The sequence below is a fragment of the Camelus bactrianus genome, chromosome 1 (assembly GCF_048773025.1).
Source record: "Camelus bactrianus isolate YW-2024 breed Bactrian camel chromosome 1, ASM4877302v1, whole genome shotgun sequence".
In the NCBI taxonomy this organism is placed as follows: Eukaryota; Metazoa; Chordata; class Mammalia; order Artiodactyla; family Camelidae; genus Camelus; species Camelus bactrianus.
The window spans coordinates 103087622-103115433 of NC_133539.1; the positions used below are offsets into that span (position 1 = coordinate 103087622).

The 27812-nt window shown below is 42.3% G+C and overlaps 2 protein-coding genes across 2 annotated transcripts in view; both read left to right on the forward strand.

Annotated features, from left to right (window-relative positions):
* The window catches only part of PCOLCE2 (procollagen C-endopeptidase enhancer 2), a 65009-nt gene that overhangs the window by 33917 nt on the left and 3280 nt on the right, over positions 1 to 27812 (forward strand). The window contains exons 3-7 of the mRNA XM_010952307.3: positions 5734 to 5989; positions 12467 to 12591; positions 15344 to 15480; positions 20550 to 20704; positions 25580 to 25663. Coding sequence (XP_010950609.2) covers positions 5734 to 5989; positions 12467 to 12591; positions 15344 to 15480; positions 20550 to 20704; positions 25580 to 25663 — 757 coding nt within the window. The remainder of the gene's footprint in view (positions 1 to 5733; positions 5990 to 12466; positions 12592 to 15343; positions 15481 to 20549; positions 20705 to 25579; positions 25664 to 27812) is intronic.
* On the forward strand, positions 5996 to 12460 carry LOC105066814 (large ribosomal subunit protein mL50). Its single transcript, XM_074370171.1, is given in 2 exon segments — positions 5996 to 11061; positions 11063 to 12460. Coding segments are annotated over 2 exon segments (477 nt in total). The 5' UTR covers positions 5996 to 10966; the 3' UTR covers positions 11445 to 12460.

Here is a 27812-nt window from a genome sequence, read left to right on the forward strand (position 1 = left end):
TGTTAGCTTTTACAGGAGATTTAAAATATAAAGTCTCCCCAAAGATACGTATCTTCTCTTTTGTAAAGAATGACCTAGAAAGGAGAGGGGCATTCTGGATGGAATATGAACTATTAGAACCCAAGAGGTGCCTTGTCCAGGATTTGTGCAAAGCAGCTGGCGTTCCATTTAGCTCTTGGTGGGTTCATTCATTTAATACATCTTTATGATGCACCTGTGCGCGGGGCCACGCACTGCCTAGAAGCTGGGGGTGCAACAGGGAACGAGGCACGAGAGATCCTTGCCTTCTAGAGCTCCATCTTTCAGGGAAAACAGAGGGAGTGAGCAAGTAGGTGCGTTGAACCATCCAGCGCTCGCAGACCCGAGGGGTGGGCTGCTAACTGGGCAGCACCCATTTTGAAAGAAGGAGGTGGGAGGGTCTAGAAGTGCCTCCAGGGAGATGTGACCTTGAGACTGAGACCCTAAGCCAGAATGAGAGAAAGACAGAAATGGCAAAGTGATCTAGGCAGAAGGAATAGCTTGTGAAGGCCCTGCTGTTGTTGTTTTTCTTTATTTCTCCCCCTTTTTTTCTTCTTCACCCAGAAGATTCAAGGATGCTGAGGTTGTAAAGTGATACGTACAGCATTGTTCCATTTTCATTAATTTTTAAAACAGGTACGAAAACACAATTATATATTTTGCATGGATACATACTTATGTATATAAGAGTATTTTGAACAGACACAGAAGAAAACACTAAATTTGTGGTAGTGGTTGTGAGACAGGAGGGAAGGGAGCAGGGCACAACCACTGAAGGAAGGATGCAGCAGCTGAGGACAGGACAAATGGGTCAGAACCAAGACGGCGAAGACTCGACTTCCAGTAGACCTTGAGCCTCATGGTGCACCCACAGGCGCCAGGACAGTTCCCAGGCTGACCGTTAAAGGTCCAAAAGTGGGCAGGGGCCCAATTCCTGGAAATCTCTGCCCCTTCCCCAAAGTAGCTGGAATAATCCTCCTACTCAGTAGCATCTGAAATTACCGAGCCCATGAAAACTAACAGCTCCGCACGTCGTGGTCTCCGTCTCCCTCTCCCTCTTCCCCACTTCCTCCCCCTCCCCCTCTGTCTCTCTCTGTCTCTCTCTGTCTCTCTGTCTCTGTCTCTGTCTCTCTCTGTCTCTCTCTGTCTCTCTCTCTCTCTCTCTCTCTCTCTCTCTCTCTCTCTCTCTCTCTCTCTCTCTCTCGCCTTCTGAGACAGCCCACACTCCTGTCTATGGAGTGTGTATCTCTCTAGATAAACTTGCTTTCACTTTACTACGCCTCACTCTTGAATTCCTTACTGCGCGAGGCAAGAATCTGTTCTCCGACAGCACTTGCTTCTGAGAAAGGAGGGCGAGTGAGACTGGGGATGAGGACAAAGGAAAACTCATTTTATCTAAAATTATTTATTTACTTCATTAAGGGAGACTTTAAAAATGTGTTTACAAGTGTTAACAATAATCAATTCAGGATGGTTGGCACCCAGGTGTTTGTTACAGTATATTTTTAAAATATTCATAACAAAGAAAAATCAAGGATACAGACTGTAGATTCTTTACCTACAAGGTCATTTTACTGTAGATTCTTCAAGTGGAAAGTCATCTTCAGAGAATACACTTTCCAGAGACCTTTAGAGTGATAATCCAGGAACTCTCAGCAAAGTTCACATCCCGGGGCATCAGACCATCTTGGTTCCTCATATAAATATGCAGAGCAGCTGTGTGCTGTAGTGAAAGGGTTCACTGCGGAGTGCATCTCACTTGCAGTAGAATTTCTCCTTGGCCTTTGGTGCAGGATGGCACTTGTCTCTGGTTCCAGTAGACCCACAGCTGGTACAGAGCTCCCCTGCAACCTTCCTTCAAAAGAGGTTTTGTCAGGGTTGTTGGGCTTTGTGTTCAAAATTACAGTGATGTAATCCATTTCCGATGCCAACGTGTTTGTATCTTATTCTCAGAGAAGCTTCAACCTTTCATTGCATTGGGACCAAATAAAGAACGTTTGAGAAGGAATGATTTGTCCCATGGGGAATGAGTAAGCAAGCCCCTATTCCATCTCAGCAGCCTGACTACAGGAACGAACAAACACGATTTCTTAGTGTCAGAGAACTGAGAAATGACCAATGAAACAAGATTCTGATGCCCAGTGTCCTTCCTTTTTTCAATCATCTGAAGACTCCAGGAGAGTCTTCCTCATTTCTTATAAATTGTAGCTCCTGGCTTGTGGTCACTGTCTTCTGCACGCTTCCTTGTCATAATTCACAGTCATCTCAGTATCTATGTGGATGATCCTTTGGGTTTTTAGCCTCCTCTTCTCCAATGAGCTTACCCTGCCTCAGTCCTCAGACACCCACTTCCATTGTCATCATCCTTGCTGCCGCCACGAACTAGGTTGTCACTGTCCTCATCCCACTGTGTCCTGATTTCTGTTCTTAACCCAGCTGGGATTCTGTGGTCCACCACTGGAGCCATTCCCCTGCCTCTGCCCTCTCTCCCCTCATAGTCCTAAGTTGGCAAACACCGCTCCACCTCCCCAACCTCCCAGCCACCACTGCTTAAATCCATCTCCACCAGCCCTGCGCCTCCACCCAGGGAGCCGAATGTGGCTGGGGAAAGGTACAACCATGCAGCGAGGACTCACTGTTGTTCCTTTCTATTGAGGCGCAATTGATGTACAATATTATCTAAGTTACAGGTATACACATAGTGATTCACAATTTGTAAAGGTTACACTCCATTTATAGTTATTATAGAATATTGGCTATATTCCCTGTGTTGCATAATATATCCTTGTGGCTTATTTATTTTACACATAATAGTTTGTACTTCTTAATCCTCTACCCGATCTTACCCCCTCCCCTTCCCTCTGCCCACCCGTGACCACTAGCCTGTTCTCTGTATCTGAGATTCTGTTTCATTTTGTTATATTCACTAGTTGTTTTATTTTTTAAGTTCCACATAAAAGTGGTACCACACAGTATTTGTCTTTCTCTGACTTATTTCAATAAGCATAATGCCGTCCAAGTCCATCCATGGTGCTGCAAATGGCAGAATTTCCTTCTTTTTTTCACAACTGAATAGTATTCCATTGTATATGTACACCATATCTTCTTTATCCAAGTCATCTGTCAGTGAACACTTAGGTTGCTTCCATGTCTTGGAATCTGTAAATAATGCTGCTGTGAACAGTGGAGTGCATGTATCTTTTCGTATTAGTGTTTTTGTGGGGTTTTTTCCCCCTGAGTAAATAAGCAAGGGTGGAATTGCTGGGTTATGTGGTAGCAAGGACTCACTTTTAATTTATTTACTTCCAGTAACCCCTCAGCACTCATGGCAGCCCTATGGCATTTCCTTCATCCATTCACACACCTTCTCAGTTCTCAGACACCCAGTAGCTCCTCTCAACATCCACTCTTGCTGCTGATGACCTTGTTTCCTATTTTACTAAGAAAAACAAAGCAGTCAGAAGAAGAATTTCATATGTGCTCACAACCTGATGTCCAATGTCTGCCTGCCTTCCTCTCACTGGGCAGAACCATCCTGTCTACAACTGCCCCTCCGTCTGTGTCTTGGATCACATCTCCCCTTGCCTGCCCAGCGACATTTCTCCAGCAATTCTCCCTCCCTTTTCCTTCATCAATTTTGCTCCCCCTTCAGAATCATTCCCACTGACATGCAAACACCCATATTACAGTTGCCCCATATCACTGTGTTTATCTCTCCAGCAAAACTCCTTGACAGGTTTGCCTGTATTTATTAGCACCAATCCCTCTCACTCCATTTTCTCTGCTTCCTTCTCTTATCAGGCTTTGCCCTACTGCTCCACCAGAATAGCCTCATTGGAGCCACCAGTGACCTCTGGTTGCTAAACCCAGTGGTCATTTCTCAGTCCTCATCTGCTTGGACTCAGCAGCAGCGTCTGACTCAGCTGACCAGACTTTCCTCCTTGACACACTCTCTTCCCTTGGCTTCTGGGCACCACACCCTTCTTGGTTGCCTCCAGCTTACTGACTTAGCCTTTGTGGTGGTTTGACCTTATCTTGAAGACCCGATGACATTGGAATGCCCTGGAGCCTCATCCTTAGACCTCTTCCCTTTTTCATCTACACTCACTCTGTGGGTGGATGAGTCTCATAGCTTTTTTGCTATGAGCTGAATTAAGCTGAATTGCCTTCCCTAGGTTTATCTAAACACTTACACAAAGTCATTATTCATGCAAGGACAGTCCTAATTAATTTAGTTTAGAATGTTTTTTGGGGCTGGGGATTTTTTCAGTGGCTCATGGAAAGCTTGCTTTTTATTCAAGTTTACAGATGTGACATCACATTTTGAGAATTTTCTGATCATGGAATAAACAGAGATTGTATGCAGCAAGACAAAACAAACGGAAAAAACCCAAGGATGTTCTACAACAGATATCTCAGTGAGAATGTTGAAAAGTTAAATTGCATTTTCTACATCAGTTTCTTAGACTGTGGCTTGGGATACTCACCCTATTAATATGAGCTCCCAGCAATTAGAATGCAACCATGGCAAAGCCAAACCATCCCCTTTCCTGTGACTACTCCACTACGGTTTCTATGTTGGAGTGTGTTTCTGTGTTGGAGTGTGTTTGCAAAAAAGGCAGATAGCACCAAAACGCTTCTTATCATAGGAAGAAAAAAATTAATGGTACTGAACTTACCAACATGGGGAAGCCATAGTTATGTGAAAGCATCTGTTGATTCTTGAATCTGAGGCCATTACTTAAGATGGATGTAAACCAACCAGTGTTCCTTGTGGGTTGTTGTTGTTTTAAATCACTGAGCTTTCTTATCTGCAAGTTTTTACAGATTGAAATTCTTATACTACTGAGTATAAAACAAATCAGATTAAGACTTTATGACTTGAATGAAGAAATTAAAAGATAGTGTGAACTGGGAAAGAGATGGGGCTTTTGTAAGAATCCTGTCAAATGCTTTTGTAGCCATTTTTTCCCCCTACCTATTCAGGAAACAGGGAGGGATGAATCATAAGAATTATGTAGAGGAAATTATAGTGAAGAAAGTCTTATGAGAAAGTGAAAACACCTTTTATTCATCAGTGTGTGGTGTCTCAAGGCTGCCTGGTATATAAAATTTTCTCCTGGAAAACAAACAAAAACTCAGTGACTTTGAGAAGAAGTGATTCAACAGTTACTCAGTTAACATAATCAATAGTTGGTCTAGATTTTTCAGGACCCAAAGTGAATTATCTATAAATTAACTGCACAATTGCCAGATCACCCCTTCAGTTTGAACTTCAGAGAAACATTCTGTATATCGAGATTGTCCTGTTGTATTAGTGTGAGGAATGACATTTCAAATGTTTCTCTGCCAAGAGATGTCTCTGAGCGCCACAGTGTTCTAGGACCTGCACATGTGTGCTAAGGTCCAGTCAGGACTGGTAGTCTTTGTCAGCAATGACTTATCAATTAATGAGACAGCCAATATTTCACAGCTTTGTTGAGACAAGCTTCCTAGGGATAAAATCATGTACCCTAGAGAAGTGTGGAATTTGTTAGCAAACACTTCTATTTTATCAGGAAAGCATTATGGCAGAAAACCTTTCCTGGCTTAGTTCAGAGCTGAGGGAAGAAAGAGCATCGTCTTGGGCCTTAGACTTTTGTCTGCTCATCTTAGTAACTGGCTTCAGACGTGCTGTTCGTGACATGATTTTCCTTTTGGCCCTTTTCTTGGCAGGTTCCCGAGGGAAAAGTAGTAGTTCTTAACTTCCGGTTCATAGACCTCGAGAGCGACAACTTGTGTCGCTATGACTTTGTGGACGTCTACAACGGCCACGCCAACGGCCAGCGCATCGGGCGGTTCTGCGGCACCTTCCGGCCCGGAGCCCTTGTGTCCAGCAGCAACAAGATGATGGTGCAGATGATTTCCGACGCCAACACAGCCGGGAATGGCTTCATGGCCATGTTCTCTGCCGCCGAACCAAACGAAAGAGGTATCGTTTCCACATGACAGCAGTAATAAGGGCTCAGTTATTGAACGGCTGCTGTGTGTCCGTCCGGCACTGTTGTAGGCACTTTCTATGGACGTCCTCATTTAATCTAAAGTTTAAGAGCAGCTCTTCTCAAACAGAGAGCTAATAAACGCCACCAAACCATCAAGAGACCATTAAAAGGACAGTCTCTTTTTTTAAAAGCCCATATATGTTCTCATAAAAATTCAAATATGGAATCTCCTCAAGTAAAAATGTGAAGCTTGCATATAGATATACACGTGCAGATACAGAAACATTTCACCCCATTGTCATCCCCTCTTACAGTCAGCCACGGATGGTGGTTCTCACACCTTCTATGTGCACTTGTTTGTGTGTGTGTACTTTTGCAATAGCTTCTAAAATACAGAAGTGGGATTATACATTCATACTGTTTCACAACTTCTTCGTTTCTCTTGATGCAACGAGTTGGGATATTTTCATATCAGTACACGTGAGTTCCCAAGGGAGGAAACCTGTACCGCTGGACCGAGACTGCAGTGGTCAGGATCTGTTAATTTTGCAGTCTTGTGCCTGAGGGCACTCCCTAATCGTCTCTTGCCTTGGGCTACAGAACAACATCACTGGTCTGAGATATTATAGTATGACGTACAGAATCTGGGGCTGACAGCAGCCAGGACATTTGGAAGGAAATCCTGGAGCTACTGAAGAACTGAGGCACAAAATAGACATATAAAATCCACTCAAATCTTTGGCTAACAGCTAAACTCTATAGTTGGGGGGAGCCCGGTTGGCCTGGCATCATCTGGAAGATGAATAAACCTAATAGAGATTACAGTTGCTACCCACTGCCAGGGCGACAGATTTTGAGCTTGCGTCTAACCAAGTTGAATGCCTGCTGAAACAAAAATCACTTTTCATAGGAACACAACAGAATCTAGAGACTTTATAATGTATCATTCATTATGTCCAGTATCCAGTCACATGATGAAATCAGAGATGTGTGTCCATATTCAAGAAAAAAAGAATCAATATAATCTGACCCCCAAATAACCCAGAGGTTACAAGAAGCAGACAAGCACTTTAAAGCAACTATTATAAATATATTTAAGGATCTAAATGGGAAGTGTATGTGGAAAAATAAATGGATTGAGAACCTCAGAAAAGAAACACTATTTTCAAAAAACAAAAAAAAAAATCTTAATACTTGAGCTGAAAGATAGAGAATATGAAATTTTAAAATTTACTTGATAGGCTAATAAGCAGACTGGAGATGGTAGAAGAAAAAGGCAGTGGATTGGAATAGAAGTGATTCAGTCTGAAGAACCAGGAGGAGAAAGATGAAAGAAAGAGAGCGTTGGAGACCAGTGAGACAGTATCACGTGGTCTAACATATGTGTAATTCGTGTTCCAGAAGGAAGAGAGTGATAATAATGCAGAAAAAATATCCCAAGAAATAATGACTTGAATGACTCCTCACTACCCAAATTTAGTGAGGAACACCAATTTATAGAGCCAAGAAGATGAACAAACCGCAAATAAGGTAAATAAAAATGAAGCCACACCTAAGCACATCGTCATTAAATTACAGAAATCTAAAGATAAAGAGAAAATCTTAAAGATTAATCAGATAAAAACCAACTTACATACAGAGGAGCAAGGTAGGAGCAATGACTTTCTTATAATTGGAAATAATGGAGGCCAGAGGGCAGTGGAGCAGCATTTTTAAAGTGCTGGAATAAAACTGAATTCTACCCAGAATTCTATAGCCAGTCTTCAAAAATGAAAGTGAAATGAAGACATTTTCAGAAAAGCACCTGCAGCACAAGAAATATTGGAGGACGTTCCTTGAGTTGAAGGGAAATGACCCCACAGGGTAACCCAAAGGTAATGGAAGGATTGAAGGCCACTGGAAATGGTAAATATCGAAGACTATGGATTCTTTTCTTTTCTTCCCTTAATTTCTTTACAGGGGACTGTTCAAAACAAAACTGACAAAAACGTTTAATGCTGTATTGGGTCGAGCGTGATGTATGATACATATGACAACATAGAACAAAGGATGGAGAGGCCAGTGGAAATATCCAGTAGACGAAGAAATACACTGTTAACACTAAATAGGTTGTGATAAGTTAAAGATGTGTATTGTAGTCCCTAGAGAACCCACGAACAATGCACAAGTTTTAGCTAAAAGCCAAAAGATGAAAATAGAATACCAGAATTATTCAGCTAACCTGAAGAAGGCAGACAGGGGAGCAGATGGAACAAGAGAAAGGTGAGACAAACAGAACAAAGTAGTAACAGGCACACTAAACCCAAACCCAAGCATGTCTATAAATACATTGAATGTAAAGCATGAAATGCTCCAATTAGAAGGCAGTAAGTATTAGAATGGTTAAAAAGCAGAGCCCAACTGCATGTTGTCTACAAGAAAGCACTTGAAATATGAGGACAAAGTAGGTTGAACATAAAGGGATGGAAAAATATGCACCACGCAAGGGCCATTTAAGTCAAAACTAATGCTTATAAAAAAAACTTGTTACAGGGGAGGAGGGTATGTAGCTCAAGCAGTAGAGCACATGCTTAGCATTCACAAGGTCCTGGGTTCAATCCCCAGTACCTCCTCTAAAAACAAGCAAACTAACAAATCTAGTTACTTCCCCCCACAAAAAATAAATGGATTAATTAAATTTTTTAAAAATGCAGATGCCATTTTTTAAAAAAAAGTTACAAAGATAAATAGGCAATCTACAGAATAGGAGAAAATATTTGCAAAAGTATCTGATAAAGGATTTGTGTTCAGAATATACAAAGAACTCATACAACTTAACAATAAAGAGCTAAAAATGCCAGTAAGTATAAAAATAGTCAAACACTTGAATGGATACTTGACGAAAGATGTCATATGAATGATTAATAAGTACCTGAAAAACTGTTCAGTATCATTAGTTAACAAAGGAATGCAAATTAGAATGACAGTGCGATACCATTACACACCCGCCAGGTTGGCTAAAAAACCTGACAGCGCTAAGTGGTAGCAGGCAAAGTGCTCATCCCTTGAGAGACAGAAAATGCTACAACCACGTGGGGAAAAATTTTGGTAGTTTCCTATGAAGTTAAACATCTACATCTACCCTTGGCCCAGCAGTTGCATTCCTGGATATTTATGCAAGAGAAATGAAAATACATGTCCACAAAGAGATTTGTACAGAAATGTTCAGAGCAGCTTCATTCACAGTAGCCCAGACTGGAAACCAAAGGCATATCACTGGGAGAATGGGTGAGCAACTCATGGTCCCCATACCCTGGAATACTGCTCAGCAACGTCAAGGAACAGACCACTGATACGCACAGCAACATGAATGAATCTCAGACGTTGTGTTAATAAGCAAGAGAAGTCAGGCACAGAAGAGCACACACTTTAATTCCATTTATAGGAAGCTCTAGAATAAAACTCCTCTAAGGAGAAATTTTTCAGGAAAGTGGTATGGAGCGCCAGCAGATGGACCAGCGAGGGATACAGAAATTTTGTGGGAAATGGATTCTGTTATCGTTGGAGTGTGGCTCACACGTGTGTATCCATTTTTCAGATTTTCACAACTAAGATTTGTGCACTTCAAAGTATTGAATTTACCTCCCCCAAACCTATAAAGTAATAATAATAGTAATAATAATGCAGGTGGTGGGCACTGGGTAGTGATATTGATATAAAGAATAGTAGAATAGTGATAATTGTTGAAATTGGGTGATAAACACTTAGAGATTTGTTATATTGTTACGTTTACTTTGGTATATGCTTGAAATTTTCCATGAATAAAAAGTGAGAGAAATTCCAACCTTATAATACATTGTCTTAAATTTAGAGCTTTAAGAATGATTTGCTTCTGTGTCAAATATTTTATTAAAGTATATTAATTTCTTTCAGTTTTTCTTTTCTTTATTGGTTAAATCCAAGTAAAATTTAATGTGAAACCTGGGTTAAAATATCTTTCTAAAATTATTTCTGTCAATCTTTTAGGAAATACACGTAGAGGTATCTGAAATGAGATTTTTCAAATATTAATTGTGGTTAGTTTTAGGTGGTGAGATCTGAGGTAATCTTACTCCAAGTTTAAATTTTTTTTTCACCAATGAAGAAGCAGTCTTAGTAGGAGTCTAGATGTGTCCAGGAATTGCAGTTCAGCTCCAGAGAAGAGAGGCTATGCAGGAGTCTGGCACTGCAGAATATTCTCTTCAAAACCAGGTGTGACACTAAACCTGCATCTTCGTATCTTAACAGAAATAGCACTGAGTTCAGCTCTGGTGCAACTTCGGGAAGCTCCTAGTGAAGTAATGAGACTTGTCATAAAGGGAGAGCCCCCGGCACTGCTGATTCTGAGCTCTGCGTGAGCTCTGGGCTTGGGAGAGAGAGGGGAAGGGTTGGGAGAGGTTCTCACCTCCCTCACAGGATCTCAGTGAGCAGGTGGACTGAGGGATGCTGGCTGAAGATACAGCGCCCGGCGGGCTCTGGCGTGCCGCGGAGGGCCTGGCAGTCTGCTGTGAGGGCACCCGTCCCTGAGGCCCCGGGGAGAGGCCCTTTCCACTTCTGTTCTGATCTCATTCAGAACAGAGCTGCCAGTGCCCAGCGCCCAGGCCAGGGTGGTGGCTGTGAGGAAGAGCGCTCCCTCCCGCCCCTCCGCCATGACTCCTGTACCCGTTAATCTAGGACACTTTCCTGGAGCAGTCACCTTCTCAGAGCAAGAGAGAGAGCTTGCCAGTACAGGCCCCATCTAGAAACCACTCCCACCTTCTTAAGGCTTTTCTGTATTGCTGGAAATGGATAAACACATATTATTTTTACAAACAAAACTTTTCTTAAAAATTGTTGAAGATACATGAAAAGCTTTCTAGTAATGAGAGCTGTCTGTAACAACTAATTCAAATTTTATCCATGGACATGACTTTAGCCTTATTGATAAATACCCCTGCCTCGCCTCGAAGATGGCGGTGCTCAGGTTGTCTGCTGTTACCAGAAGAGGCCTCACGTGGATAGCCTTAGGGGCATCACGCAGAGAATCCTGGTCTCAATTCAGAAAAGAAACAGCCAGTGGTCGCTGAGACAGTAGAAGAGGTGAAGAAAGAACCTATCCTGGTGTGTCCACCCTTACGAAGCCGAGCACACATACCACCTGAAGATCTCCAGAGTCGTTTGGAATCTCACGTTAAAGAAGTTCTTGGCTCATCTGTTCCCTGCAGTTGGCAGGACATCTCCCTGGACGATGTTCATCTGAAGTTCCGTTTCTTGGCACATGTGGCTGATGACTTGGGCCATGCAGTGCCTAACTCCAGGCTTCACCTGATGTGCAGGGTCAGAGATGTTCTTGATTTCTATTATGTTCCTGTTCAGGATGGATCTAAATTTGATGAACTTATTGCCAGTAATCTGCCTCCCAATTTAAAAATCACTTGCGGTTACTGAGTAGTTCCGAAGAGGAACAAACACATTGGAATCATTTTTTTTCCCTGAAAAGGGAGCTGTTTATCAGACTGTTTGATACTTTTCCATGTGAAATGCTGTCAGAACTGTTCTCTAAACCCACCTTTTTTGTGGAAGAATGTATTATCTTTTTTTTTATCATCATGAATTGAAAAATAGCAGGATTTTCTCTTTTTGCCTTTGCTGAAACTTTTTTTAATGGAACCAGATTATTAATAATTTATGGAAATACTCTTTTCTGGAAGACACCATAATTAATTTGGGTTTAACATATAAGGCTGTTACATTTCAGATTGTTCTTTTGTTGTTGTTGTTGTCGAGGTGTGGTCAGTTTGCAATGTTGTGTCGGTTTCTGGTGTATGAGTCACACGTGAATATACATATATTCTTTTTCATATCTCTTTTCACCATAAGCTACTACGAGATGTTGAATATATTTCCCTGTGCTGTACAGTAAGAAAAAAAAATACCCCTGCCTTGAGAGTTCTTAAAATCTATGTAATTAGTTGAGCCTGTGTGATTTCTGAATGGGCACATGCCCAAATGTTTTGTCTCATCCAAAAAAAAAAAAAAAAAAAAGGGAAAAAGAGAAGAAACCATGGCCCTGATTTTATTCCTTCACTCTCTTGTGCTGATATAATGTCAAGTAACCTAGAGGTCAGCCTGTGTGTGTGTGTGTATAGAGGAGACTATGTAACATTTTGGGGTATTTATTTATTTATTTATTTAGGAGGGGGAGGTAATTAGGTTTATTTATTTATTTACGTTTAGAGGGGGTCTTGGGGATTGAACCCAGGACCTCGTGCATGCCAAGCATATGCTCTACCACTTGAGCTATACCCTCCCCACCCCCTGTAACCATTTTTTAAAGAGAAAATTTAAGAGCTCCTGTCCTTTATTTACTATACTGTCAATATTTCAAATCCATAATTTCCACATGGTTGCATTGCTATAAACTTAGATGTATTTTTTCACTTTTAATAAACTTTTTTTTTTAACTTCAGGGGATCAGTACTGTGGAGGACTCCTTGAAAGACCTTCCGGCTCTTTTAATACCCCCAACTGGCCAGACCGTGATTACCCTGCAGGAGTCACCTGTGTGTGGCACATTGTAGCCCCAAAGAATCAGGTGAGATTCCCTGAAAGTATGAAGGAGGCCCACCTGTGTGAATTGCCCAGACTGTGTGAGGGGCCCAACTCTCAAGAGCCCAGGATGCAGGGCGAGGAGGGGCCCTGCTGGGCACAGTACTCCTTCATGCAAAGACCCAGGGTAAAATTGCCTTTTCACTATTTGACTGGCAAAGTCATGGGTTTAATTCACTATTAGAGAATTACACTTTTCAAAACAGGTTTTGAAATGCAAATGGTAGGCAAATCCCATGTGAGATCGTTTAAGCCCGTGGAAGATGTAAGCGTGGGGTCATAAGCAGCAGTGACTGACTGAGGGAGGAAAACACATCCCCAGGTTCATGTCCACTTCAGGTTGCCATCTGCTCACAGAGCACACCCTTCGGGTCCTGATAAGCGCCATTCTAGCCACCAAAACAAAAACGGTCTGAATGCTCCACTTCGACAAAGCCAATGCAAGCACACCACGTCATCTTTTCTAAGAACAAGGTGTTTGATGTGAAAGCTGGTCTGCTCTGTGGTGTTTGTTTATCTTGGTTGTTGTTTAAAATAAAATTTGTGCAGGTTCCCACAAATAACTTTATTCATTACTCTAAACCAATCAACAGAGAAGGTCTAGTTTTCCAGTGTTTATTGGTTTGTGGTTCTATGAATTCTTACCCTTTCTGGGGACCGCTTTCAGATATCAATTGCAGAGCAGAACTTAGCGTGGGAATAGACCAAGCCTATGTTGTGGGATTTTGAAAATAGCTTTTAAAAAATTGTTATTCTTACAAACATTACAGACTTTAATCTAAACACTATACTGTGAGCAGGATGATGTTGTTAAAAAAAAAAAAAACAACTTTTGCAAACTGATCTTTTGTATTGCTTACACAAATACTATCTGCCATATATTCATTTTTTAATGGAAAGTTATTCAGGCAAATATACCATGCAAGTTAGTAATTTGAGCACATACAGACACTTTGATTATAATCCCAAAACTCAGTTTTATTTTTAAGAAAAAAATATGTTCTGTAACTCTATTGAACATTTTATAGCTTAAAATAGTATTTAAAAAGTTAAATTTCTCAAATACGTAAGCCATGATGTAATTCTTGAGATGGTATTGATCATTTTTCTCTGTGTCATTTGTGAATATGTTAGATTATATAATTTCAAATTACTGATACTCACAGATTACAATTTAGTATCTTTTCCCCACTTTTTTTTCTCTTTATTTAAATTTAAATTTGGGTTTTATTTTATTTATGTGATTTTTGGCTTCAGCTGATTGAATTTTTAATCATTGTTGTAGTATCTGAAATCACTGGAAACTCTGTCCAAAGAAGAAAAATAAAATGAGACAGTTAAGTCTTGAGTAATTTCTCTGTAAATTGATAGGTATTTTCTTCTCTTAAAGACTTACTTTTTTAAATCATAGCTTTCCCCTTTACCCTGCTATTTATTTACCTATTTTTAGCTTCTCTCCAAAAGTTATGTGACTAATTTCTAAGTAGAAAAAGTTCAGCCAATTTTTTAATAACCTGGAAAGAATTTTATTACTAGCTGGTGAGAAGTTAGTGGACCCAAAAAGAAAATAGTTTAATATAATTTAAAGTGTTGTTAAGTATGAATAAGCTATTATTCACCCATCACTGGCACTGACTTTTTTAAAATGGGTAAATATATGGGTGTGTGGCAGTTATGTTCAAAGCCAAAATTTGCCTTGGTGTCTCTCTGTGATACTGTTTCTGTTACCATCTTCACTCAGATTATGGTGTCTAAGTCTCTGTTAGCTAATAGCTAATGGCTGTGTACCTGTCCTAATAGGAATTAATGCCTGTTATCTTCCATAAGCAGTAGGGAGGGTTGCCTGCCCACCTGCCACCCAGCAAGGATGGGGACCAGCTGTCTGGGTGCCATGGGTATTTATGAACATGGTGAGACTTCCTTTGATTCACACATTGGCTGTACTCTTGAAAAATCTGCTTACAAGGGGAATCAAAACTCTTAAATCAAAACTTCTTATTGACTCCAGTAATTTAAGACACTAGTGTTGGTACTAGCACAAAAAATTAAGAAATACTTCAGAAACACTGACTTTGTGTATCAGTGCTTCTGTGCAGCCTTTTAAAAAATCATGCACATCACCAAGTAGACTGTGCTTGGTGGGCACATTTATCAAACATACTTCCAGAAGACATCAGAGTCAATTCCCACTTCCCTGAACTTCTGGTCCTAAACAATTTGACTTCTTTACATGTGATGGGAATGTTAGTCTCCTTCCTTCAAAAGGGGACCAACTCTGTCCACCTGTCTCACCCACCCAGACACACACATAGACACCACACTCCAACACACACTATTTCAGGGGCCATCTTAGATTACTTTTTAGTTTAGTTTTCTTCTAGAGAAGAATGAAGTTGGTATATAGCCCTCTTCCCCACTCCAACACAAACTCAGTTTAAGTCTTAACATAGATTGTTAGGGTTACATAGTGTTTCTATACTTTCTTAGCTGTAGGTGAACAGAGTTCCCACGTTTAACACCCTAACTAGGGTGGATCTGGGCTTGAGATGATCTTTTGGAATGTTTAAAAATGAATGCAAAAGAACACCACAATTTTGTTAACCAAAGAAGTGTGGAAACATAAGAAAAAAATTTTAATCAGGATGGGTAACATTTTCTACAAAGGAAAATCATGTGGGGAGAGGAATAATTCTGTTCCATGCTGCTTTGACTCTTCTAATGTTGTGCTTTCCCTAAAGCTTATAGAATTAATGTTTGAGAAGTTTGACGTTGAGCGCGACAACTACTGCCGGTACGACTACGTGGCTGTGTTCAACGGCGGCGAAGTCAACGACGCCGAAAGAATCGGGAAGTATTGCGGCGACAGTCCCCCCGCGTAAGTAGCGCCTGCTTTATTTCATTAGTATTTTAGAGGCTCTGAACTTGTTTCTTGTTAAATTGCCCAACTACATTTTATTTTCTGGAAGATTTTACGTTGTGGTTCACAAATTCTTGGGTTCCGTGGCGGAGGAGTCCCATAAAGCAGCAGCACAAAGAGGTGCCCCCCCCCCAAGAAAGCGAGAGACCTCGCGGCCGTGCGGACAGACACAGGCAGGGCTGGGGACGCGCCAGGGCAGGTGCTGAGCCGAGACCTGGGTACCTCGCTGCCCTGCAGGGGTGAGCTCAAGCATCAGTGGAACGAGGAAAACTCTGAGCGAAAACCAAGGGGCTGAATATTGGAAATTCAGACGAGGAAACCTGGGCGCTTACAACAGATCCAGATCAGAGATCTGTCTCGGACGTTTTGGGGCTTTATGCCTCCAAATGGTTGCTCAGATTTGTTGCTGAGTGAGCCTGAAAGGTACTGTGTATCAGCAGACTGGTGCCCCGAGCTCTGCCACTTACTTAGCTGTGTGACATTGGGTGAGTTACTTAACTCCTCTCTACTGTATTTTGGTGCAGCACATGAGTGTTTGGGTGCAAGGTATTTCACACCCTTACATACATTACTAGGAAAAACGGCAAATGAGATGACTACAGTTTGCCATTAGGGTCACCACTGTGCCAGTTTAAATAGCTTTTCCTACTCTGTTGCTTACACATAATTAGGTTATATGCTTCACTTGATCTTACACAGGTTTCTATGATTTCCTATAGACACATCTGAGTTAAAGCAGTTTCCAGTTTAAATTCATCTATATTTATTAAGTTTGATAGTATTAAGAATTTTCAATATATACAGATGAGTTATAAATTAAACAGTACTATAACCAGATTGGGTTTTGCTGAGGAATGTGTGGAGAAAGGCCCATTTCTGAGCTTCTGGAGGAGGTTGTCCCTCTGAGTCTTTTCCTGTCGCCACTGTGACAACTTACCATAGACTGAGTGTCTTAGAACAACACCTGTATTCTCTTACAGTTCCAGGAGTCAGAAGCTGAAATCAGTTTCACTGGGCTCCAGGGTCAGCAGGGCAGTTTCCTTCTGGAAGCTCTAAGAGTCCGTTCCCTTGCCTTTTTTCAGGTCTTAGAGGTGGTGGCTCCTCCCTCCCTCCATCTACCTTTGAAGCCCATTACTCCTGTCTCTGCTTCTGTCATCACATGACTGTCCTGTAGTCAGACTTCCCTCTTCTAAGGACACGTGTGATTACATTTAGGGCGCACCTGGATAATCCAGGGTCCTCTCCCCTTCTCGGGATCCTGAACTTAATCACATCTGCAGAGTCCCTTTGCGTATAAGGTAACATATTCATGGTCTGGACATCTTTGGGGCTGTTACTCAGCCGACCACACCCTCCTTTATTCAGAGCCAGTCTTTTCATCTCCATCTTCCTCCTGACCTCCTCCTTTAATCCCTTAAAACTTCCCTCCCACCAGTAACCGTCCTCATTTTCTCCGTCTTCACCCTCTGCCTCCCTTTTTTGTTCCTTCCTCATATAAACTTAAGTTCTCCCAAGTTAAAAAAGTCACTCTCTCGGCTTTGTCCTGCTGTAGCTTTTTCTGCCATGTCTCTCCTCTTTATATCCAAGTATTTTCTTGAACTAATTTCAAGTGTTATTTTTTAGCAGTATAGACAATAAAATATTCTTTTAAGAAATCTTTAAAAATTAATAAGGAAAAGACAACAACTCAATAGAAAAAATGGGCAAAAGACATGAAAAGGCATTCCCTAAAGATGAAAGCTGTACAGTGAATAAATCTTTGAGGAGAGTATAAACTGGCACGGTCACTTGGGAAGTCAGTTTGGCAACATCTAATGAAATTGAAAATGAGCTTATACCCCTGACCTTGTGGAGAGTGTCAGCCCTACCCTCCTGGTGTGTCCACCGAAGGCACTTTTGTCCATGTGCGTCACAAGGCATATGCAAGACTGTTCTTATCAATATTGTTTGTAACGGGGGGGAGAGGAAACAGCCCAGTGTTTGTCAACAGGAGGGCAGTTAAATTCTGCTGTAGTTCGCGCTGTGCAGCAGTGAGCACAGTGGATGAATCTCAACAGTTATAAATTGAGGGTGAAAAAAGTAACAGAAAAATACACACCATACCCTTCCATTTATATGCAGTTTAAAAGCATGCAGACCTATAGAATACATTGTTTAATGATGCATCTGTATTGGTAAATCCATAGATAAATGAAGAGAAAGAAAAGCACAAAACTCAGGGTAGTGGTTGCCTCCACAAAGGTGGGTGGGGGCAGGGGAGGGGCCGTTGAGCATCGCTGGCTTCTGAGAAGTTTGCCTGGAGCCACTGGACTGCCAGCCCACCAACTGACACTTCTACGAGAGGGATATTTTTGCATGGTCAGAGTACTTCTGGGGTGGGGCAGTGCAGAAGATGAGAAAACCATCTGGGAAGCTTTTCCCCTGCTAAAAGTGTGACTGCTTTTAACTGGAGTAGTGTTATGATTGGTGGGACATCACTATCCCTGTGTCTGGTTCAATGCAGTATCCATACCATTGGATTCAGGTCAGAAATGTTTACTACAGTCCAGCCGTGTGGTGGACACTATGTTAGGTACCTGGAATTCAGAGATAAATAAAAGATGCAAAGGTAAGTAGTGAGAGGGACTGGAACAAGGCAGTTGCTTATTATACGTAATTTATAGGTGGATTGGCAAAGGAATTGTCCTGGGTGAATTTCTGACAAGGACCTTTTGGTCCAGTTGGGGCAAGTGGCGGGGAGTTCAAGGGAGGTTTTGGGGAGGAAATTGTTCCTCTGGAAGCCAGATCTTGAAGGCAGAGTTGGAGTGAGTCAGAGACAGAACGGTGGCCAGACTCATTCAAAGCAGAGGGGGCTCCATTAGTAAAGATGCACAGGGGAGATATGTGCTATGCTGGAGCCCACACCTTACGTGGGGGCCGAGACAGAGAGGAGGCTGAGGATTGAGCTGGGTTCCATGCCCTGCAGACATGAGAGCCCTCTACATGCAGTTAGGGGAAGTGGGAGGACCAGTGCCTCTGGAGCCCCCGTCCTAGACAAGATGAGCAAGTGGCTGATGAGGAGGCTATGGCAGTGGTCCCGGTAAAGCTGAGAAGGTGGGGGGGAGGGTTGATAGAGATGAAGAGGAGGAGGTGGGTCAAGGGATACTTAGGAGGCAAAATTGGCAGGACATGGTGGTTGGTTAGCTGCGGTGATTGAAGAAGGGGAGATTGTGGGATGACAGAGCAGACAAGTGACATGGATTCTGTACGACATGAAACAGTATCCTCCATCCACTCCTGGGATTGGCCCGTGGGGAGTGGGTCCAAGTGCGATGTCCTCTTGCCTTTCTAGGGATTTGTAACATTAATTTGCAGATGCAACACTTGGCCCGTGGGACATTTATGACACTGCAATTCTGTCACATTCATAAGAAGGCTCAGTAGCAGCATAACAAAAATGTGTCTTTGTTACTAAAATAATCTTCTTGAGAAAATTCAGCTCCCAATATAGTGCTTCCAAGATTAGTTCATAGAAGAGGCAGTGAATGGTCACTATAATTAGAGCATCGTGCCTAGAATGCTGACCTGGTGGGATCTTAAGGTTTTCTTTGCTGTTTATATAGTAAGTGCTTTTTGTAATTTTATCATCTAAACAGGATTAACGTATCTTGTTTGTAATTGTAGCTGAGAACTGTGTTTCATGTACACTGTATGTTTTTAATGGAATGTGTTTTCCAAAGCAAGATAAAAAATTTCTGCTAAAGGCTTGATTCTCAAGAGCATTATTTAAATGACCTTGGTCACTTTTGTGACTGGAACTCTAAAGGCAGGTGGCAAAGCTTGCCCTTGGGCTTGTCTCATCCCTTGGCTTGGAAGGCAGTAACCTCCAGGACAGAAAATATCCTGCAGTTTTTCTAACTGGTTGGGTCAAGTCCAGCTCTCCCTTCCTCCCCACCTGCCCCACTCACGATAGCTGATAGGTGGGGGTAAAGAGAGGCACCTCATTATTTCCTGTCCATGATGGCTAAGAAGTGGTTTGGCTGAGAAGACGCCTGAGAAAAGGAGTTTAATCAAACCACCAATTAACTCAATTAAATACTTTAATTTTTTTCCACAGCTGAATTAAATAGAATCAGCCAAACAGCATTTTAAGCCATTGTTTAAATAATAATAGCAAAAGATAAAGTGAAGCCACTGTCTTGTATAACACAGTAATCCCCGAAGATTTAAAGAGCTTCAGAGCCTTGGTGATTATCACCACTAAGTCTTTAGTACCCACTAACCAGCACGCTCCTAAAATGGCTTTAAAATTAGAATCCTTAATGATGTTGTTCACGACCACGGCATTTTGCTACCCAGATTATAAACAGAAATGTGTCCATTTCAGGCACGCAGAAGAACTCTCATTAAAATGAAAGTCCCATTAAATCGTGCATGGCTTTCTCCTCCCCAGGTGACCAGCCCACTGAGATGATCCCTTTGTGGGGGAATTTGTTCGTCAGATTTCTCCACCTGACTCTCCATGGCCAGTGACCTTAGCTCCCAGCCAGCTTGAACTCAGTCTTAGTTCAAAGAAGCTGTGCGGCTCCCGAGTCAGGCCAGACCCTGTGGTGCTTGTGCCGACCCAGCCGCAGCTTCAGTGTTTACAGTGGTCCCAGTGTCTCCCAGTCTCTAGAGTCACCTTGTCCTGGGTTCGAATCCTGACTCCCCCACATACTAGTGGAGGACCTTGGGCAAATCACTTGGGCTCTCCCATCTTTATTGCCTGTTTCATAAAGGGGATAGCAGCAGGACTGTTGTGAAGACAGAATTCAGGTCTGCATAAAGGACAGTGCCTGAGTGAGCAAACGTTCAGTAAATGTCAGCTATTAGCATTAATAGTCAGCGCATCAAGACCATCACCTTTTTAAGTATTTTTAGCTTTTAAGTTTAAACAAAGAATAATCTATTGTCAGAAACTGATGGAAAGTTAGGAAACATTTCAAGAGAGATGCCATTTAACATTTAAATATATATATGTATATATTTTAACTTTTTTTTTCTTCTAGGCCAATTGTATCTGAGAGAAATGAACTTCTCATTCAGTTTTTATCAGACTTAAGTTTAACTGCAGATGGATTCATCGGTCACTACAAATTCAGGCCAAAAAAACTGCCGACAACTACCATACCCCCTGTTACCACCACCTTCCCTGCAACTACAAGTAAGTTTTCTGTTTTGAAGTTTGTACAAAATCTTGAGGAGTATAAGAAAAATTTTTCTGAAGTAGAAAAAAAATTAAATAAGAGGAAAATACTTGAAACTAAGTTAAATAAGATGAAAACTTATATAAGAGAATAATATGGTTCCATTAATGAAAGAAAAGTATAAGGTGTAGGAATGCTTATAAGCTAATAATTTTTAAATGTTATCTAAGAAAATTATGGTCATGTAAAAATTCTGGGAACCCTGTTGTAGGCACAGATCATTATAAGCCTAATTTTTCTTTTCTGGCACTTATAAAATTGTGTTTTTCTTTTTATTACATAGGATTGTAGTATTTTAGGTTCAAGTTTTAGGGCCTTGATACCTCCCTGTTTTCACATCTGTATTTGGACTTTATTTTTTGGTGTGCTCCAAAATGTGTGCATACAAAATATATTATCTTTTCCAATTAGAGTAAATTAAACAAAAATATTTGACATGTTATAGAAGCCAGTTGGGACACTGGTCTGGGCGTGACCTAAGAAATGGAGGGGCAGGAGTTGGGTCCCTGTGTCTTGTCTCTAACACCCTGTCAGCTCCAACCACCAGGATTTCAGGCTTTAGCTCTCAAACTCTAAATCCAAGGGGGAGGGAAAAAGTAGGAAGGAAGGATCTCTGGTTAAGCTATGAAGTAAGCTGAAATAAGCCCAGCTTTATTGCCCATGATTTTCTGTGAGTACCCAGGGTAGGGCTGTCCTGAGTACGGGCACTTCTGGAAGGGCTGATTTTTCTGGGCACTCCACAAATGTGCCACCTTGTGGCCTGGATGTGTACTGCCTCATGTTACAGCAGTATTTCTGCCCCTCATTTCAGTGGTCCCTGGTGTCCTTGTTCCTTCCAGTGAGTTGTCCGTCTGCACTTATGTGGCTCCCCAGCTTTTGTTCTCCAGCTTTTATCTAGTGGTTCCCCAGCTTTTATCTTGAGCCCTAAACTTTCTCTGAAGTTGCAAACCTGAGTTTGCAATGATCTCTCCTAGAGTTTGGCAACTGCTAGATATTTAAATGAAAACATATCAAACTCAACTTGTTTTTATCACACTATTTTCTGCCTCAAATCTGCTTCTTCACCTGTTTTCCCCAGCATGGCCCACAGCATCCGTAGTCACGCTGCTAGGATCCCCTTTGACTGACTTTGTCTTAACTTCCCACAGCACCCCCCTCCCCACACACACACAGAGCAGACCGTGTCCTTCTCCCACTTAAATTCCTTGTCTCCACCTGTGCCATCCAATATGGTGGCCACTTGAAACACTTGAAATGTGACTGGTGATACTAAGGATCTGAATTCTTAATTAAATTTAAAAAGCCTCATGTGGCCAGTGGCTACCATATTAGACAGCACAGGAGTCAAGTCCTTCTCACTTTGTCCCTAGCCTCTCTTTCTAACTTCATCTTTAAGCCCTACCACCTCACTCCTTATGTGCTAAGTATTTGGGATTTTATCCTAAGTGTGGGGTAAGCTGTTGATGGATTTAAGCAGAGTTCAGGATTAGATTCACATTTTATGGGGGCCGGTCTATAGCTCAGTGGTGGAGTGCATGCTTAGCATGCACTAGGTCCTGGATTCAATCTCCAGTACCTCCTCTAAATAAATAAATGAATGAATGAATAAACCTAATTACCTCCCCCTTCAAAAAAGAAAAGACTAGATTCACATTTTGTGACGATCACTCTGGCCACCGTGAGGTGAATGGGCTGTAGGGTCAAGAGCATCAGCAGGTCCTGGTGTTTGTCCAGGGGAACTGTGCGAGACAGAAATGCAGAGACAGTCAGGAGATGCTGACTTGTGCAAACCAGAGACCTTGGGAGATACTGACAGGGTTTGGCGGTTAACCAGACTAGAGGGGTCAGGGAGAATGCCTCCCGGGCCCCTGGCTTACACAACTCTGGGGATGATGATACCGTTCATAGAAGCAGAGAACTAGGTTTTGGGGTAGATTCATAGGTTTAGGGGTAGATTCATAAGTTAAGCTGGTGACCTTGTTGGGTTTAAGGTGTCTGTGAGACCGTTAAATGGAGCTGTTTTGTAGACAGATCTGTGGGCCTCGAGACCAGAAGAGAGATTTAAGCAAGAGACTTAAATTTGAGAGTCATAACATATACGTGGTTCATACCATGATCCAGAATGAGACAGCCTAGGGAGAGGTTACCGTGAAAGGAGAAGGGCTGGAATTAAGTCTCTAGAAACTCCAACTTTTTGAAGAGGAGAACCTGCTGGCAAAGGAGACTGGAAGGGAGCCGCTACGGAGGAAGGGGGAGACCAGGAGCATGTGTCATGGGGCCGAGGAAGAGAATGTTTTCAGAAGGGAGTGGTCAGGAGAGCCAGGTGTTGATGAGACTTCAAACAAGGGCAAGATCAGAATGTCTCCATCTGATTTCATGACATGGAGGTGACTGGAGACCCTAGGCAGGGTGGTGAGTGGAGTCGTGCAGGCAGAAGCCAGGCAGGGGCGAGGGGCGTGTGGAGCAAGAAGAAACCGAGACAGTGGGTCCAGTAACTCAGTCCACTAGTTCGGTCCTGACAGAGGGAGAGAGGCCACGTGTTTGAATGTGATAAAACAGATGGGAAGCAGCCGGCAGAGAAGGAGAACAGAATGGCAGAGTGAAGGAATAACCTGAGGAGGAAATTTCCACCAAGGTGGGGGGGGGGGGGTGTCTGGCTCCAGAGGACTCGCAGAAGGACAGACCTGAGCCCGGAAGTGGGCAGGCTCCTCTCTCCGGGGAGGAAAGGAACTGAGGGTGCAGATAAGACACCTTGGAGGTCTGGGGGGAGCTTTGAGGACATCCTCTTCTGTGATCTCTGGTCTCTCTAGAAAATAGGCAAGTTCACCTGCTGAGAATGAGAAGGGAGGTGGGAGCCCTGGGGGGTCAGGGGAATCCGAAAAACAGCTGTGGAAATTGGAAACAGCTTGTCACATGGAGGAGGGTCCATTTGTATACTCAGCTGTCTGAGTGCAGACACAGAAAAAAAAAACCCAGAGGCTCCAACAGGATTCATCCACAGTTGAAGGACAGAGGCGAAAGGGAGTTGAAGGTATTGTCAAGAAATTGACTGAAATAACGGACTGTGGCAACTATGTGGAATAGCTGAGGAAGCAAAGACAGGACAGGACTGATGGAGTTGGAAAAATGAGAAGGGTCATTTGCTGAACCTCTAAAGAAAGAAAAAAAGTAGTCATGAGAGTCTGAGACTGGTAAATAAAAAAGCTTGAAGGAGTGGAGGCTCTACTGGATAGCAGGATGCTTACAATTGGGAGACTGATGATGAGACTTTAGCAGGAGGATGTGTGAGGCTGAGACTGAGGGACTGGATGGAGCAGAGGGGGAAAGCCTCTGGGAAGGATGAGGCCACAGCACGGAGAGGGATCATCACAAGGAGGGTGGACCCACCGAGACGGTCCAGGAGCCCCTGGAGAGGAAGGCTGAGGACCAGTACCACGCCGGGAGCACAGGGCAGTCGAGAGAGGACAGTAAGATGGGCAGGCTTGGGGAGGTATAGCTGATGGCTTGAAGGCAAGAGTGCAGGATTGTACCACAGGGAGAGAAGAAGCTTGTGGGACGCCCTCCCAACCTCCAGACTAATGTGCTGAGGCTGAGAAGGAGCTGGTTTCCAGTGGTCCATGTAAAGAGATACTCTTTCATCGGGCAGGAGAACCACTAATGCCACTTCTTTGTGACTCAGTGAATTAGAGAAAATTAGGTCCCCAACTCCTAGAACAATATTCCCTCTAGTTGCTCTCTGAGCTTTTTCTCTTAAAAAAATATATATGCTGTTATGTGTATTTAACATTAATAATTGTATATATTTTAATATTATCATCCATTTCAGATCCCCCTTGTAGTTAAGTATCCCTACAAATTGAGTTAGCAGAACATATTCGAAGGGCAATATTACACTTGCAAATGCTTACCAACGAGTACGATTCTGTGACAGTTGTTTTGTTTAGTTCTTCCGAGCATATTGCCACATATAAGTGAATCATTGGCACATATTTTGGAAACATTTTTAATGATGATAATGAGGGTTAAATATTTTCATTTATTAATCCACAGTCTGTCAGGTAGTTAACTCTGTGCTGTTGGAGGCCGCTGTGCTCACTGTGTTTAGCAGTACCCGGGTACCTACCCGCTGGATGCCAGCAGCATACCCCAGGTGTGATAACCGCACATATTCTCAGACATTGCCAAATGTCGCACAGTGGGCAAAATCACCTCTGGTCAGAACCACTGTGTTTGTTTCATTGTACTTTCGACATTTGTCTCCTTCTCCATTCTTAAGATCATTACTGGTAATGACAGGCTGAAAGTAAATATTGAGTGATGGCTGCATCTAATGACAGCTATAACCCACTTCCTAAAAACCCGGACTGCTCACATTTGAGCAATTGCATATTTCAAATGCACCAAGAAAGCTCCTTATACCCTTAGGGGGACGCCATAGGATTCCTTTTGTAAAGTGAAGAATTAACCTATATTTCCTGTGTTCATATGTGTTTGTTCTGGGTTTTTCTAAGCAGAGCATATGAGACTGTACCTATTTTTGGTTATGCTATTAGTTACATATAAAGAAAGAAAAGAATAGGGCTAAATTTGGGTTATCTTTGATCTCAGGTTTAAAATTCAGCAGAGGGTACTGAGTTAGCCTAAAGAAATTAGAGCAGGAGTTGGTAGCATGAAGAATTTCTTTTGCATCCTTTTTAATTATCTCACTGCAATGACAGATTGGTGGCTCAGGGAAATACAGAGAAATTTTAAATTGATAGATTCAGCTCTGAACACCGATTATAACTTGAATTCACTTTCCTGAATCTTATGTCTTTCTTCTTTGAATTAAGGTTTAAAACCCACCGTGGCCCTGTGTCAACAAAAGTGTAGACGGTCGGGGACTCTGGAGAGCAATTACTGTTCAAGTAACTTTGGTAAGAAATAAAACCCAGGCTTTTCTCTTTCATCAGAAACCTGAAACTGCATGCTTAATCTCAAAGGAATGGCCACGAATGTGATGGTAAAGGGTCAGTTACACTCTTCATTTGCCCAAGAAAATATTTTCCTACACGCTGAGGTATGTTGACTTGTGCCCTTCAAAGTGTTAGATTTCACAACTGAGAAAAAGACGAATACAGAAAATACACGTTTTTCACATAAACTTCATCATTTGACTCCTGGTACATGATACTGCCACTCTGTGTATTCTGGCTGGCTCAGTACTCCTGGAGGGGGGAGGGGGGCATGTATTTTTTTTTTCTTACACGGCTTTCATAAACCTGTATTTTTTTTTCTCACACAGTTTTCATGTACTGAGTATTTTTTCACACATCTGTAATTCAGCTTAAGTAAATTAGAAACATATCTAGGCTGGCCTCTCTCAGTAGAAATTCAAGTATTTCCCCTGTAGTGTCTTTCCAAAGTACTAAATTAAAACTTGGAAATCTGAAGTCCACTTGGAACCTCTTATAAATTGGAACCTGAGATGTTACCTAATGACTTCGAATCTCTAAGCGCTTTTTCCAATTTGAAAAAAAAAAAAAAAAGCCACACTTGCTGTGAAAATCACTTAAGAGCAAAAGATCCCAAGTTTAATTATGTTGGTTGTGTTTAAAAGGAACATTTAAGAAAAGTCTTACCAGGAACAGAAGGTTGCTGCAGCCTAAGTAGGTCACCCAAAACAAAGAGCTTCCCAGAAGAGGCTTTGCTTGCTCTTTCTATGCCTTCAGGTGGGAACTGTCTGCAGCCCAGGTGGACTAAGTTGTAGCGAAGGTGTGATGGCACTAGAGAATCTAGGGCCTAAATCTGACGGGAGTTTGCACGCCGAAATTCAAGTAACTGGCATAGACATGAAAACCGGCAGCTCCAGGTGCCATTGCTCCCACATCCAGGGTAGTCTTCTGTAGGCGGTGCTGAAAGAAGTCTCCCTCCCTGTCCTTCAGAGCCACTTGATTTCACTTGGGTATGGACTGACATTTTGCAGTGAACACTCATCACTGGGAAGCAAAGCAAAGCATGATTAGAATTGTGATGTTATGAGCTTTGCACACTACGGAAGCAGTGAGTTCTCACTTTATCCTGAAAGGGTCGTATCAGCCACGTGCAAAACTTGGTCTATTACACTGTGACTCCCTTACATGGCAAAATGACCTAATACCATCACCAGTGGCCCACTGGTTCTCAACCAGCATTGGTAACACGCCTTTTGGGGCAGGTTTTGGTTATTTTGAGGTGCCACTGGTTTTTCTGGATAGGGACAGGGTTCATAAAAAAGCCAGTCCATGCAAGTCCTGCATCACATGGAATGTCCCCCCCCCCCAAATGCCAAAAGCACATCTTTGAGAAACACAGCATCTGTCTTTCTGTAGCTCAGTAGTGAGACTCTTAATCTCTGTCACATGGCAAAAAGAGAGAGTTACATAATGAAAAGCAGCAGAATTTTGCCTGAGATTTTTTTTTAAAGCAAGAAAATGTTTTCAGTTATACCTCTGTGCCATACTCTGACTTGTTAAAGGAGATAAACAGGATGGATAACAAAGACAATAAGAAAGACCCAGAAAAAGACAGATATTTACTGATTAATTAGAGACAGGGACCCCATAGACGAACCATAGCTGAAGGAGAGGGGAACAGGGTGAGTCACAGAATGGCAGGCGTTCACCTACACAGACAGAGACACAGGGACTCAGGTCTTCGTGGCTCAGTCCACCATCGTGCACCTGTTAGTACTGTATTGCCTCCAAAGATTCACGGTCTTGTGGAGTAGTCCCAGGTAGAGGCTCATGAGCCCAGTTATTTGGTAACTGATCCACATGTTGGGTGAAATACTGGGACGAGTCCCCATCTCAGCAATGGATTGCAATACGGCAGGTATTTTGGTTTCTCCCCTCGGTATCAATGCCTAACAGATGGGTGCCTTCCAGCTCCGTGGCCCATATTTTCAACCTGCATTTTGGAGACAAATGTACAGAATCAAATTCGACAGCTCTCTTGGGGCCCTCTCGCTAACATTAAACTCTCCCGTCTGAAACTTAGAGGAGTGTAGAATTGTTTTCAGTTCTGCTTATATTTGTCTTCATGGTC